The sequence below is a fragment of the Erpetoichthys calabaricus genome, chromosome 4, assembly GCF_900747795.2.
Source record: "Erpetoichthys calabaricus chromosome 4, fErpCal1.3, whole genome shotgun sequence".
NCBI classification, from domain to species: Eukaryota; Metazoa; Chordata; class Cladistia; order Polypteriformes; family Polypteridae; genus Erpetoichthys; species Erpetoichthys calabaricus.
This window is the reverse complement of record NC_041397.2, coordinates 52,846,814-52,862,756: the sequence shown is the minus strand read 5'-3', so window position 1 is coordinate 52,862,756 and position 15,943 is coordinate 52,846,814. Positions and strand designations below refer to the sequence as shown.

The 15,943-nt window shown below is 39.7% G+C and overlaps 1 protein-coding gene across 2 annotated transcripts in view; it reads right to left on the bottom strand.

The window, feature by feature from the left end:
* Nucleotides 1-15,943, bottom strand: part of LOC114650029 (BCLAF1 and THRAP3 family member 3-like) — a 96,572-nt gene that overhangs the window by 58,821 nt on the left and 21,808 nt on the right. The window contains exon 11 of one of the 2 annotated variants that reach the window (XM_051926911.1): nt 11,458-11,518. In XM_051926911.1, coding sequence (XP_051782871.1) covers nt 11,492-11,518 — 27 coding nt within the window. In that variant the 3' untranslated portion in view covers nt 11,458-11,491. Of the gene's footprint in view, nt 1-10,687; nt 11,519-15,943 lie in introns of those variants that run through there. The other variant, XM_028799465.2, reaches the window with a different exon arrangement.

Here is a 15,943-nt window from a genome sequence, read left to right as displayed (position 1 = left end):
ACTTGTTATCTCATGTTATGAAGTGTGATTCGCTTAAAGATTTGTGTGCCTTTTTGTGGGCTCTATTTAATTGTAACTTAACTGAAAAATATAATTAACATTTTATGTTGGATTTTTTAAAGTATTTTTTCATTATTTACTGAGACTGTTATTTAGTTATTTATCAGTGCCACCCATCATCAACCTGCGTCATCCATTATTAAACATTTTCTAAGAGAAACGCTTTTAAAGACAGAGAGTAAGTGCTTTGAATTTATACAGCAGAGGGGTCATTAAATGACAAAGCTGAGTCGGCCATCGTGAGCGTGTCCTCCAGTTGCACTCAGACACCATCCTATGGAAGGACTGCAAAGGCACATCACGGCCATAGCCGGAGGATTTATGCCTGGTTTCACAGTTGTACAGATGGTTGCTTGTGGAAACAATTGGATTTTGAAAAGAAAATAAACAAGAAAGATGTCCATTTTTAAAAATGTTTTGTTAAATCTTAAGAGCACTGGTCACCTACTTGATGTAGCAACGTTTGACCTCAGGTGTCAGTTCATTTACTAGGCGTAGACACGACACGCCTCCATGTGATAAAGCGATTGGCTACTCCATAGGGAGTGGGTGTGGCTTACTCAAAGGCCCCGCCCTTCTGCACTACTCAGCCTTAGAATGTTGGTTTTTCAGTTTTATTTTATGAATTTATTCTTATTAACATTGTTTTATTTTAATTTCATTTTAATTTATGAATCCTTTGTTTCACTTTATTTTTCAACTGAAGGTTGTTTATCATAATTTAGCATTTTGGGAGATTTAAATGAGTCAACTACGCATTTGTATTCACATTTTGTGGACTATTGTTTATCACTTTTAATTCACTTTTTTAACTACATATTTAAAATTTCAGATTTGTTACAATGACAGCATTTATATTTGTGTATTTTTTTCGAGGTGTTTTTGCTTTCACGGTTTTTATATGATATTTTTGTACAGGTAGTACATGCACTAAATGATAATATGCTTGCTCATTTATCTGCTTTTATTTTGAGAGAAAGGAGCAGCAGATGACACTGAGGGAACAGGCATCTGAGAGGTCAGATATCAAAATGGCACCGACTGAGGCCTAAACGTTCAAAGGTCAGATGAGGAGCCAAAGCAAACAGACAAAAAAAACAAACAAAAAAAAAAAAAGCAAACGTTCAAGACGCATGAAAAGCAGGTTTGTGGATTTTATCCAAAAGGTGAAATATTATATTTGATGACTGACCAGGCTATTTGAAAAGTAACCAGGAGACGAACACCGAAAAAAGAGTTGAAAACAGGGCAATCCACCACATGACAGCCAAAGCCAAAATGAGAGCCAAAAATCAAAGGCAAAACACAAGCTGGCATCGAGAACCAGCAAATGCTTTTAGAAAACGTTTTAGAAGCAGAATAACGATTAATGGTTTTGGTATCCGAAAACTTGGACGAGCAAGTACGCCAAAGGCTGACCTTTTAACCCGTACTGTGGTGAACTTTGGGGTCTCGATCTTCAAACCCGTCCAAAACAACTGCTGAAGCAATGCAGCAAAACCTAAAATGACATCAGAAATAATTCAACATACAATTTTAAAAGATGATTAATTAAAAGATGATTAATAAATGATTAAAAGATGATTAATAAACGGTTCCTTCATAATATAAGACTTCTGTGCTTGTGTGCTGGCATTTTGTAGAATGAAGAACAACAAATAAATTGTCGCATCACATCTGGTGATGTGCAGAACAATTCCTGCAAATTTGAACTCAGTGAGACTCTGTGTTTTGCTTCACAAAAATTCGTAAACCAAATTGCGTTTCACTTCTAGCAAAATTTGTGCCATCGACACAAGAAGTGTCGAACATTTAGTTGCTGTCCGGAAGCCTTAATATGTTTTGAAGAATAAGTTTGTTATTTTTCAAGTTTTAGTTATTTTTTTACACACATGCTATATATGCATTTGCATTGCAAAATTGTGTTCTAAATTTAATTGTTCTCTATAAATGAATTTAAAAATATATCTTGACTACACTGGCACTTTGATTGCTGTTTATGCAGCTTAAAATACGTCCATTTTTCAAGCCAAGGTAATTGTCGAGTATTGATCAGCGGCTGGCAAGATTACACACACATTGTAAAACAGTTTATAAGTGTAATTTCTGAACAAAAAAACATCAAAATTGTAAGGATGAGACATTTTAAAAGAACACCAGCCCTGCATGTTAGCTCAGCACTTACTTGGTCTTCCTTGCCAACAACCTTTCACCCCATCGGTGGCTGGTTTCTTCCTGAAAGATCAAATCACAGAAACCTTTTCACGTCATGGGGTTGCTTTGTTTGGATTTACTTCCATATTTATGTGAGCAGTTGCACAAGTGAAAAAGAAACATATCCTTACCATGAGAAAAACCGCACCAGGATTATACGATAAAACACGTTTTCCAGATCCGTTTTGATGTCACAAGCATGCGTCAGAAACACAGAAGGCGCCTCTCGGTACTCCGCAGTTTGAAAAACTGACGTATTTGGTAAGTTTTTAAGCTTCTCCTCTGTACTCCTTAACATTCATTGTAAAGCACCAGTGGGCAAGATATTTTTTATATTAATTTATAGAAAGTGCTTACTTTTGGAACACAGTTTTGTGTGGCAAATCCATAGATAGCATACTTGTGAAGAAATAAATTTGACTTGAAAAATGTCCGACTTATCCATTAATTCCACATGCGTCTACCGGTCATTTGATAATCTAAATAAATATCTCTAGTGAAAACAAATCGCCAGACTCATTTCCTATCACGTGTGGACATACAGTACAGTTGAGCCAGCAGACATGTTCTGGTAGCATGATGCCCACTTTGCCAATTATGATGCACTGGAGACAGAAAAGAAACTTCAGTCTCATGGAGCGCACATACACTTCACTGTAGAAATCAAGAAAGATGATCTCACTTGCCATGCTGGGAAATCTGCAGGACTGAGCATTTTGGTGTGTCTTTGTGTGGAAATCACACTGTATTCCTTCCTCCATGGTGGTGTGAACGAGAGGCATAAATCGTATTGATGTTACTGGTGTGCGGCAACGCTGCAGATGGAACACAGGTTAACAATCACGTACGAACGAGATTTAAGGGAGGAAAACTCTATGTGTTCCACTCCAAAAAACCTTTAAAACCGCCCAAACACTCTTGTTAGCGAGCTTTCGGTTTCACAATTGCAAAACTAATTTTAGTGTCTCTATTGTGAAGCATTATGGGAATTGAAACTTGTCTGTTTCGCTCATTGTGAGGCATGTCTGTGTCACATGACCAGCAAGAGGTACTGTATAGCGACAATAAACAACATGAAGGCACCAAATGGTGATGAAGGAGTAATAAAAAAACAAGTGAAACAAAATATTCGCATGAAAGAACAATCATAAATAAATAATGACACAAAAATAAGGAGGATTGCAACAACATTGTTTTATCCGTATGACTAAAACCGACAATGTGTGCCGTGCCCTGCCGATGCTATGCAAGAACAAATGGAACTGAACTGTCATTTTTTTGTTTAATATTTATCAGCTTTGTGTGAATTCAGATGACATGAGTGGTCTTTCCTGGCCAACTGGACCCTGGTGCCAATCAGATTGTTAGCTGGTCACATGACTCGTATTGAGCCTTCTCAGGAGGCACAGATGTGAGCCGTTAAGCATTAATTAAGACACACCTGCTTCCACTCATCACAAATTAGCTGCCAATTTAGCAAATCAGCAATTTAATCAAAACCCAAGAGGCCCGCAAATCCCCAACAAGCAAACAATGCACTTCCTCCTCAGAAGAACCCAAAGTCGTGCTGGCAGACATCTTTAAACACAGACAGCTTAGTGAGGAGTGCAGTGGGCCTGAAATGCTTCAGCAGGTTCAGATCTGCGGTCAGTTTGGAGTTTCGCTCTCCACTGTGAGTGTAAATATTTGGATTTTTCCCTTTGCAGTTTTTAATTGTAAGTTAATGTGTAGATAACATTTGACGTTAGATAAAATAAGGATTAGAGTCACGGGTTTCAAAAGTTGAAATGGCCAACACCTCAGTTAGTTTCAGAGCGGCAAACAAAGCAAACGCGACCTCGACAGATTAATGCTCAGATGTAGAAAGTCTCCTCATAAATATTAATTTCACTGAGAAATCTTTATTTTGAAATCATCATGAACTACAGACACCCCGAGTGCAGATGTCACGTTTTCGATTTTTCAGAATGTTTTTTCAACGACATCTGGCTGCAGACCTCCAATGACAGACCCCTCTGTGTTTCAGTTTTCTCCAATGTCCTCGGCTCAATATCTGCTGACTTTACTTTAATGCCAAAGACAGGAGCTCTGATGCATCTGACGAATGGAAGGTTTAAATGACAACTGCATTAATTGGTACGCATACACCCACCACTGAAAACCAACAGCCTGTCAGGCTCCTTCCAGATTGTGTGCTAAACGTCACACCACAACACCTCCAAGCTTAGGCCACTGCTGGAGGTTTTGATTGCTCCCTGAATTGATAACCGACTTCCATTGTCTAACATTTTGAAACCCACCCATACAAACTGGGTCAAGGACAGCCCATCCCAGCAGCATCAGACACAAGGCAGGAAGCAACCATGGAGGAGACACCAGTCCACCACAAGGACTTAGACTTAGACGGTGGGAAAGCAACAGCACTGGACAGGGTGAGCACCCAGGAGAGCGTGGGGTCCTTGAGACAGCAGTATTAGCCACTGCCTCAACCCGCCTTAATAATACCCAAAACTGAAATATTCACAAAGTTTTAAAAACTCTAGGATTCACATGAATGAAAAAGTCCCAAACACTAAGTAAAAACTAAAATAATTTAGTTTTGTTGGGGCAGGTTAGCTGTAATATGTGAAAAAACTCACAAAATGAATGCAAATCTGCAGGAGAAAACTGTCAGGCAAAGCTGATCTCATGGCGCCACCTTCTGTATAAATGTGGTAACTACATGGCAGTCATTTACTACTACAGGCCGGTTTTACACTGGTGATCGACTGCAAACCAGACATTAGGAAGTGGACTGATCGGCGTGTAGTAAACACTGGTCTGCTGTCAAAGGTAAGACTCCATTTTACATGTTTATCGATGGCCTTTTTAAAATTATCAACTTTACATTCATCCTAAAAAATGAAACTTACTTCCTCAGTTCTACATGCATATTTTATTTACTGTTAAGAGTAATAGGTATATTTTCCTTCTTATCATAAACATGAAAACGTTTTGGTGCTATGACCATTCATATGTATCTATTATACAGTGTCTTGCACCTATTCATCTCTAGCTATCGGTTCGTAATTCTAAGTACTGTAACTCCTGATTTCATCTATCGTATGTACTGCATTTAGCTCGAACAAGCTCTAGGTAGACAGGCGCTGCAGACATGGCACTAGATAATACACTGATCTGCTGTATATACTGTAGATAGTGCTAATAAACAAGACATAGAATGCCATAAGAATGAACCTATCTATTATATAGTGCCTTATCTATCAATCTGCCTATTTTATACAGTAGTGTATTTATCTATTTATATACTGTACATACATACCTACCTCTCTATTATATATTCAGTCAGTCATTTTCTAACTGCTTAGCTTAGCGCTGAATAGGGTCGCGGGGGATATACTGGAGCCAATCCCCACCAACACAGGGCACAAGGCAGGAATCAAACCCTGGACCGTCCATAACAGGGCAAACACAAGCACTCCAATTCATTTAGTATCACTAATCCCCCTAACCTGCATGTCTTTCAACTGTGGGAGGCAACCAGAGCATCCAGAGGAAATCCACACAGGCACAGGGAGAACATGCAACCCACAAAGGGAGGACCAGGGATGCGAAGAAACCTGGTCCCCTTACTGTGAGGCAGCAGCACTACCACTGCACCACATCTATTATACAGTGCCTTATCTATCTATTGATCTTTTTACAGTACATACTGTATCTACCTCTCTATTATATAGCACCATATCTATCTATCTATCTATCTATCTATCTATCTATCTATCTATCTATCTACAAACAGACCAAAAGGCAAAGGCCAGATGTAGGAAAAGCTCAGAATGGTTTCACATGGCATTAAAAAGGCTCAAGCCAAGTATCTGACGTCTCTGCTAAAGGTGAGTAACAGGGGACTGTGACTTGGGGGTATTGCTTTGAAGAGCTCACTGCCAGAGGTGTTTGTTGGGGTCGACTCCATTTCAACTGTTCAGGTCCACTCATTTGAACAATTCAGGAGTCGCAAGGTCACAGGGCTGGATGGCATTCATCCAGAAGTATGGAAACCATCGGACACTGCGGGTGCATTTTAGCTAGCATGTTTCTTGAATGTTCCACAGAAGGCTGTGACAGGACCTTCTGTCTGACCCACTCAAATGGAGTTCCATTCTTAAACTGAGATGAGACACTGCAGGCCTATTCCAGGTCACTGGGACTGAACGTCAGATTCAAGACTAAGAGTGTGTATTCTATCCTAGCCAGGGAACAGAGGACTAGCTTGTTATCCTTCAACAGACACTTGAAGGGCTCATGGGAGTCTGACAATCATATCTACAGTACATGTGTTCTGTGGATTTGAAAGTTTATCGTCATGGATCTCGTGGGATCTTATGGAAAGTAGTAAGAAATGAAAATGGTTCCTGGGCCTGTGCTACGTGCTCTTCAGCTGCTCTGTTTGCAGAGGACAGTTGTGCTTACATGCAGCAAGTCAAGTTGGTATAACGTGGGCTTGCAACCCCACCAAGTTTGTGTGTTTAGAAACAGGCTCTCCATGTACAGCCAATAAGAGACCAGTCTTGTGAATGGCAACATCCCCTTTGCATGATGTGTGACACTAGTGACAAGTCTGACTTCACTGTCCTGTCTGTAACTTGTTCCCTACAGGTAAGGGATGATCAGACACCCCAAACGTGTAGTAATCCCATGTTTCAATATGTGGGATTTTGTGTCTTTGTTAGCTTTTTATCAGGTGAAACAAAGTTGTGAAGTTTTCTAACCATTTTCATTTGTTTTCACAAAGTTTATTTTTCATTTTTCTTTGATCCGATATTTTGTTCGAGACATGGGAGATGCGTCACATGACCATGATCGGCGTATTTGTGACATAAGCAATAGTCTATGCTTTTAATATGGTAGCAGTTTCATCTTTCGGATGGATAAACTTCAAAAATCTTCAGCAATAGTTCACTTTGCAATCCAAATTTGTTAAGTTTGAAGTTTTGCTTCAGTTTTGGTTTCCCTTTCACTTTGACTTTTGGCTTGGTCCTGTGCTGTGCTCCCTCAGGTTTCTTTTTGATCTTCCATTTTTGTTCTGGCCAGGTCACAACTATGATTCTTTTCTTGTGTTATTATTTCCCGGTGTTTCCTTTTCTCTCACAATAATTCCAGAAGACAGTGTCCTGAAAAAATGGAGGAGCTCAGATACCTTTGGGTCCTGCCCATGAGTGAGTAGAGGTGATCATGACATTCAATGTTAGGTGTGGCCCTGCTGATTTTAAGAAAATTGTAGGAGACTGTGGGTAACAAGTCCTTTACATGCTTTCAATTTACCAGTTGTTCTCAATCCCCAACCTAGTTAATGTCTGATTCTGGGCTCAAGCTGCTGCAGTGAGGTTGCTGGGTTCTGTGTTTCTCACATGGCATGGAGCTTACACGTCAGAGCAGAACCGATGCTTCTCTGGATTAAAAGGTGGCAGTTTAGGTGGTTTGGGCCTGCAGCAAAAATGTCCCCTGGAGACCTCATATGAAAAGAATGTGCACAAAAGACCCAGTGGGTTAAGACTTGGTGGCAGATGACGTACACAATGAAGCAATTCTCTCTTTCCCTTAACTGGCACGAGGAACAAGTTTCATCTTTCTCGTTGGAAACAGGAGGCTGATCTTCTTGATAAGTATGGCCTGGTCGATCTGGCTCACTGCTTCATCACAGCAGCCCTCACAGGTCAAACAAATGGAGGATGAACTGCTTGTAAATCCCACCTTTTCTGTGATGAATTTTTATTAGAAATATAAGTAATAAAATAAACATCTGATATGCCACAGTTCAGAAATCATCAAGAAGACTGCTTCTTGTCTGAAATGCACACCTTGAGCCCGCACAGTTGGAAAGTGAGAGGAAACTCCTGGACCACAGCCACCACCAAACGAGAAGCAATTGACCGTTCATCTATGGTGGCATTGGACAATACATTAATTTGAGACATTTAAAGATCCACAGGAGCTAGATTGTAAAAAGAGGATTTTCTGAGATTACAAGGAAGAGAATGAGGTGTTGTCCATTGAGAGGTTAGAGCTAAAGATTTCTACCATATGCCCAATGAGAACAGTCAATCCTGTATAGAATAAAAAGATATTGCAGACACACGTAGGAGCAGAAACGTATGAGTTAAGAGGAATATTCAAAGACTGAATTGTAGAAAGACAGTGGGAGACAGAGGACTAGAAGGAAGCAACAGAAGGACAGTCCCAGAACATTTGGATAAAAGTGTCAGGGTCCCTAAAAAAGCAAAGAGCACACAGAAGACTGCGAGGAAGACTGATGGCAAAACTCTTTCATAAGGTAGGACAGAGAGAGAGAGAGAGATAGATCCAGTACAATATAATAGATAAGATGTGATTAATGATAGACAGACCAACAGACTTTATTTGTCCCCAAGGGGAAAACTTTATGGAAGCTCAAGAAAAAAGAAATATTTACGTAGGTGAAAGTTGGACTTAGTCAGATGCTTACAGAATTCAAATGAACATGTCAGTGGTTGGGATTTCTGGAAACCAGAGAGATCATCTTAAATATTTTCTTCCAAGACAAGAGAGGAGCAGAGAGATGATCAATGAACCACATGGTACAAACAGAGACAGGGCACTAGGAAGTCTTAGTCAGAATAGCATAGAGTGTGGAGAATGGCTTTTTAACAAGAGTTATGGAACAAAACATTTCATACAGTGGGTGATGAGTGTGTGAAGAAGACAATAGAACACCACATTTTGTAAAGATTGATCTGTGCTGAAGGCAGGGCAAGAAAGAAGTAGAAGATAGAAATCTTTGAACACTACGAGTGGCATGGAAAGAGCCCCAAGTTATCAAAAATGTCACCCTGCACCTTTAGACCTAGAAGTGCCCTAAAGGAAATAGGTATAATGCCACCACTAATTCCAAAAGCCTCACTGCAAAAAAATGAGAGTCTGGGAAGAGAAAGAAACAGTGAATGGGAAGCAGCAAGACATTAAATAGAACTTCATAGGAAATCAAGATGGTGACAGAGTACTTGGTAAACCAGAGGCAAAACACACAAAGAGAAAAGACGTAACAATAAAACTCCGAAAAGTCTGGTGGTAACACCTCTGCCTCAGACCTATCCCAAATCCAAGTCAAATGTCTGATGGAGGTTTTTTCAGAGTTCCAGAGAAAGCAAGAAAGTAGAGCTTGAACATCAGTCTGGAATTTAAGGGAGGAGGTGGGGCTGAAACTGGAGAGGGAGCATGGCACTGACAAAATCATTCTAACTCAAGGTTGTTCTGTCTGTACCAAGTTATTTAAACAAGGCAGCTATGAGATGGACAGAAAAAGAGTGGCCTGCTATAAGTGGTTCAAGAAGAGAAGGGTGGCTGTGGACCAAATTACCTTATATCCAAACAATGTCTCAAAATAATTAAAGGAGATTAAGAACATGCAGGAGATGAGATGGAGCAATGCCTAAGAAAAAAGAGAATATGTGAGTGGAAGTCTTGGGAAATATTTCAGTTTGTAATAGGGATGGCAGAAGATGAGCAATTTTAACTGTATATACAGTATAAACGAACCCCCCCCCCCCCCCATCCCATCAAGAGCTGTCATAGAACAGCCCAACACAAGTGATCTCAGTCCTACTCTCTATTGACTTGAAGGAAAGTGTTGCCTTTCATTCCTAGTATAGGAAGAACAAAGATGAAAGACACTAGCCAATTACATGAGAAGACTCTGAACAGGATTAAATGGGCTAGCAGTGTATGGAGCTTATTATAGGTTTTCACCAATTTATACCCTGATCTCAATTAAAATCCAATTTGGGGACATGTGGAGTCAGAGCCTACTTTGACAACACTAGGTATAAGGCAAGAACCAGCCCCGGAGAGGACACCAATTTTTAATGGTTTCTCTAAATTAACAATCAAATAACTTTAAATTACCTTAAAAACTCAAAAGCTGTGAGTAGTCAGGCTTGTACACTGTAGCCACTATGTGCCTACTAACCATTATAATCATCATATATTTGATTAATATATTAATCCAAGGAGATTGACAAAAATCAGTATATATTACAAGTATTTACAGATTTTATTTATTTATTTATTTTTTAACAGGAAGAGCTAAGGTAGGTTCACTGACTTTGGGCAGAGTAGTAAATAAATTGATGGTCTTATTGTTTAAAGTCCAATGTCTTCGTTGTAACACCACACTGCCTACCTAATCCAGTGAAACTGTATATGTAATCAATATGACACATCAATGACTTGTTTTAGTGTCTGGCATGTTAAATGCATTTTCTTGCTTTATGCTGACATTTCTTACATGTACCTGTAAATTAGTATTCTTTTACTATAAAATTTCTCCATTCACTATATTACTATGTCATATTACAGTATAATTAAATCTACATAGAACTCTGATTAAAATATTTTATTAGTAAAACAAATTTCAAAAGCATCCTCATCTAACCTTCAAATGAACAAATGAAAGGTGGAATGTAAATTTCCTAATGAATAAATGTGACTCCTCTGCCAGACAAGGATTTAAAGAAATATAATGTAAATATACACTTATCACAACTGTTAACTTACCATTATGTTTAATGAAAAACAGCAATTTTATTTTTTAATTGCTATAACAACTTCAAACTTTGTGCTGTGATGGGTGTTAAAGAGCTAATTAACAAAAAAGTATTTTTTTTTGTTTTTTTTTAGACAAAACACTAACTAGAAACCCATTTAGCAGCCACTATTACAATATGGTTCAAAGGTCCACTCAAATATCAATCCTAACAAGTGATCAGTGGACATCCAGAAAACAGCTTTTATATAATTAAGCCTTTTCTTATGACAGAGGTGAAAAATCCATTACAGTATATGCAACCCCACATTCCCATAAGATACAAAAATTTGAATTTACAGACTCCACTCAAATATAAGAAAATGTAGGATATCATATTCCATAATGAGATGAAGCCTTATATTTATATGGGTTACTGTTAATTCAATAGGACATCTAGGTTTTACTGATTTTTGTAATAAAATAGTTACAAAATATAAATTGGACGGATTTAACAATACAGTTCTGAAAAATGCTTACACTGAATTAACCTATGGCTGGAGTTTATAAGAAAATACTTTAGCAGATTTTTATGCCTTTCTTCATCTGGACTTGATACATCGGAGAGTAACATTTGATGATGTCTTCAAAAGGAGTCGACTAGTGGTGACTGTGATGAAAGGGTGCCTAAAAAAGTGAAACAGATCATTCACAAATGTGCATAAATATACATATTCAATTAGATATCTGCATGGTAAATGCCAAAAAGTCTGCTTTTTCAATCAGCCCATACTATAGAAGAAACCTAAAACTGCTTTTCCAGTTCTGCATAACAACTATTCTAACAATATTAGAAAAACCTACAGCTTTAATGAAAATTCATAAATCATGGAAAAGGAATACTTTTTTAATAAGACATTTCTAATATATTTTATTTCTTTTTGGATTACATATAGTACTCGCCATAATATTCTCTGCTCCACAGTTTAAAATTACAAACCAAACAATTCAGATGTAATTAAAGTGCACCTTGCAGCCTTCAGTTTAAGAGTATTTGCATAAATTTTGGTCACACCACGTAGAAATGACAAACCTTTTTCTTCTTCCTCATTTCAAGGCACCATAATTTTTGGGACAATTGGTGTCACAGGTGTTTGTGATTATTCAAGTGTGCTTCATTGCTTATGGAGTTTGTAATTGCCACTGTTCAAACGTGAGGACAAGAGCTGTGCCAATGAAAGAAAATGAAGCCACTATGGGTTGGGCATGTATGGCTGTCAGGACTACTGGCACTCTTCACTTTCATTGATGATATAACTGCTGACAATTCTGAGGTATATTGAAACATCTGTTCTGCTCAAGTTCATACAAATACCTCCAAACTCATTGGGCAGTGCTTCATTCTACAACAAGATGATAATCCCAAACATACTGGTAAGGTAACACAGGAGTTTTTCAAAGCTAAAAAGCAGGAAAATCTTGAATGCCCAAGCTGGTCACCTGATTTATATCCAACTGAGCATATGTCCCATGTGCTGAAGAGAAAACTTAAGGGAACAAGTCCCCAAAACATACAGATGACTGCATTAGTGGCTTGGCAGAACATCACCAGAGAAGATACTCAGCACCTGGTGATGTCTATGAATTGCAGACTTCAAGCAGTCAATGCATGCAAATGATATGCAACAAAGTACTAAATATGACTACTTTAATATACCAACTACTGCTATATCCCAAAAAAATATGGTGCTCTGTAATGGGGGGTGGGACCATGTTGAAAAAGTGTTGTTGTTTGACTTAGATCTTTAAACTTTGGAGCAGAAGGGTAAATCAAGGGAAAATGTGTCTTTGTCTCAAACATTATGGAGGGCACTGTATATTTTACACATACAATTTATTGCATAACATCTAAACATCACAAGACATTTAAATCAGATTTTTTTGGTATGGATAACAAAATTATTGAAAGTATTAATTCCTAAAGTATATACTATCAGAAAAAACACAGCCTCAACCTGATACCATTACAATGTTAACAATCTGTACTTAAAATGAATTCACCAAGTGTTTGTTATGTTAAATGCTATCACTGGTCATTGCATGCAAAGTTATAGGAAGACAAAATAGTTTCTCCAGGAACTGACAAACACAGTTATTTACAGGCAGAGGTCTGGTGAGGATAGAAACAGATAACAAAGGAACTGAGATTTCCTAGCATCACTCTTCAGTCCACTGCTCTAGATCAGGGGCGGGCAATGTCAGTCCTGGAGAGCCACAGTGGCTGCAGGTTTTGGCTCCAACTCAGTTTCTTAATGAGACGTCAATTATTGTTGTTGAAGCACTTATTAAGTGATACTTTGATGCTTCATTTTAGTGGTCTCATTTGTTCAGGTCCCCCACCTTTAATTGCTTATTTCAAACTTAAAACAGCTGCATTCAGTGTTTTAATGGCTCCTTATTAGCAATAAGATATAAATGACAAAGGAGCCTGCAGGTCTTCATCTAGCTTTTTTCCACTTACATCTGTGTGTTCATCATGCAGTGTTTAATTTAATAAAACACTCACTAGAAAAATATGTCAGACTGAAAATGATTTTGATGGTAACCTTGGAAAGGAAAAAAAATCTGATATATAAGAACTTTACATTGCGCAGACTAACAAGCCATAAAATTAAATAAGGTCTGAGACTGGCAAGGATTGGTTTCTAATTAAGCAATTGGGTTAGAATGAAAACCTGTAGCAACTGCAGCTCTCCAGGACCGACACTGCCCATCTCTTCTCTAGACAAGGAATAGTTCTGGGTTTACCTTATGTATTTTGGCCTGCTGACCACAAAAATCCTCTTTAAAATTTTCCTATCATGCACGTTTCTTTTGCAATCACCAATTTTTGTGATTTCCTTTATTATAACTATACATATGCAATACAACAACTGGAACATCTGTATTGATCTAAAGGTATAGGCGCTGCAATCAGGAATTCAGCTTGGTTATTGTAGTTTCATCTGTGAATGGGACAGTGATCTAAAGAGATATTAAAAAGAAACTCCATTTGTTTTCAAGGCAGAAAATTGTGACACTACCTGTTGATCCACACAATGATATTTTCCCCTCCTCTTCATATAAAATTGGACTGATGAAAATTTTTGTAAAAGTGACAACAAGGAAGGCTGAGGATGTTTCAACAAATAACTGACACCAAGATTAAGGGAGGCATTTTTGGAGGTGCACAAATCAGACACATCATTAACAACAAGCAATTCAAAGTTATAATAGTGGGACTGGGTAAAATCGCATGGAAGGCGTTCAACGATGTTCGAGAAGTTTCTTGACAACTACAAAGCACTAAACTATGTCCAAGTGGTTAACAACATCTGTATAGCACAAAAAACCATGAAATGCAGCATGTTGTTAAAGGTTCATTTACTGCATTCCCATTTGGACTTCTTCCTTGCTAATCTTGGTACAGTGACAAACATGATGAAAAGTTTCACCAAGGAAAAGCAGTTTCAGGCCAGGTGTAATCCATCAGTGCTGGCCAAGTATTGTTGGTCACTGAAATGAGAAACATCAAATGTGCACTACAAATGAAAATCAGCAGCAGTACACTTTCAATACAATTGAACTAATGCTATGTGACAAAATCATTAAACGAATAAACATGCTAAATTTAAAAAAGTTAATTTCTTGTTTCTCCAAATTCCCACATGAGACACATATATAATTTCAGATTGACTGTATATCTTGAAGCTAGCGCTAGATATAGTCGGAACCTCTCGACCTCACACACTACTAGCTCAGGCTCCTTCCCCTTCAGAGAGGTGACATTCCACGTCCCAAGAGCCAGTTTCTGTAGCCGAGGATCAGACCGCCAAGGTCCCGCCTTCAGCCACCACCCAACTCACATTGCACCTGACCTCCTTGGCCCCTCCAATAGGTGGTGAGCCCATGGGAAGGGGGACCCACGTTACCTCTTTGGGCTTATCTTGAAGCGTGGGGGACATTGAGTCCAAATGGGCCATGTTCCGTGCCTCTATTGTTGAGTCGGCTGACCGGAGCTGTGGCTGTAAGGTGGTCGGCGCCTGTCGTGACGGTAATCCCCAAACCTGTTGGTGGACACCGGCGGTGAGGGATGCCGTCAAGCTGAAGGCTTTTTGTCCTGTGTGACTCTGGAGGCAGCTGATAGGTACTGGCAGGCCAAGCGGAATGCGGCTTTGGTGGTTGCTGAGGCAAAAACTTGGGCATGGGAGGAGTTTGGGGAGGCCATGGAGAACGACTTTCGGACGGCTTCGAGGAGATTCTGGTCCACCATCCAGCGTCTCAGGAGGGTGAAGCAGTGCAGTGTCAACACTGTATATGGTGGGGATGGTGCACTACTGACCTCAACTCAGGACGTTGTGGGTCGGTGGGGGGAGTACTTCGAAGGCCTCCTCAATCCCAATAACATGCCTTCCAATGAGGAAGCAGAGCCTGGGGAGTCGGAGGTGGGCTCCCCCATCTCTGGGACTGAGATCACCGAGGTGGTCAAAAAACTCCTTGGTGGCAGGGCCCCGGGGGTGGATGAGATACGCCCGGAGTTCTTCAAGGCTCTGGATGTTGTAGGACTGTCTTGGTTGACACGCCTCTGCAACATTGTATGGACATCAGGGACAGTGCCTCTGGATTGGCAGACTGGGGTGGTGGTCCCCCTCTTTAAGAAGGGGGACTGGAATGTGTGTTCCAACTACAGAGGAATCACACTCCTCAGCCTCCCTGGAAAAGTCTATTCGGGGGATCCTGGAGAGGAGGGTCCGTCGGATAGTCGAACCTCGGATTCAGGAGGAACAGTGTGGTTTTCATCCTGGTCGTGGAACAGTGGACCAACTCTACACCCTTAGCAGGGTCCTGGAGGGTGCATGGGAGTTTGCCCAACCAGTCTACATGTGTTTTGTGGACTTGGAAAAGGCGTGCGACCATGTCGCTCTGGGAATCCTGTGGGGGGTACTCCGAGAGTATGGGGTACTGGACCCCCTCCCTGATAAGGGCTGTTTGGTCCCTGTACAATCGGTGTCAGAGCTTGGTCCGCATTGCCGGCAGTAAGTCAAACCCATTTCCAGTGAGAGTTGGACTCTG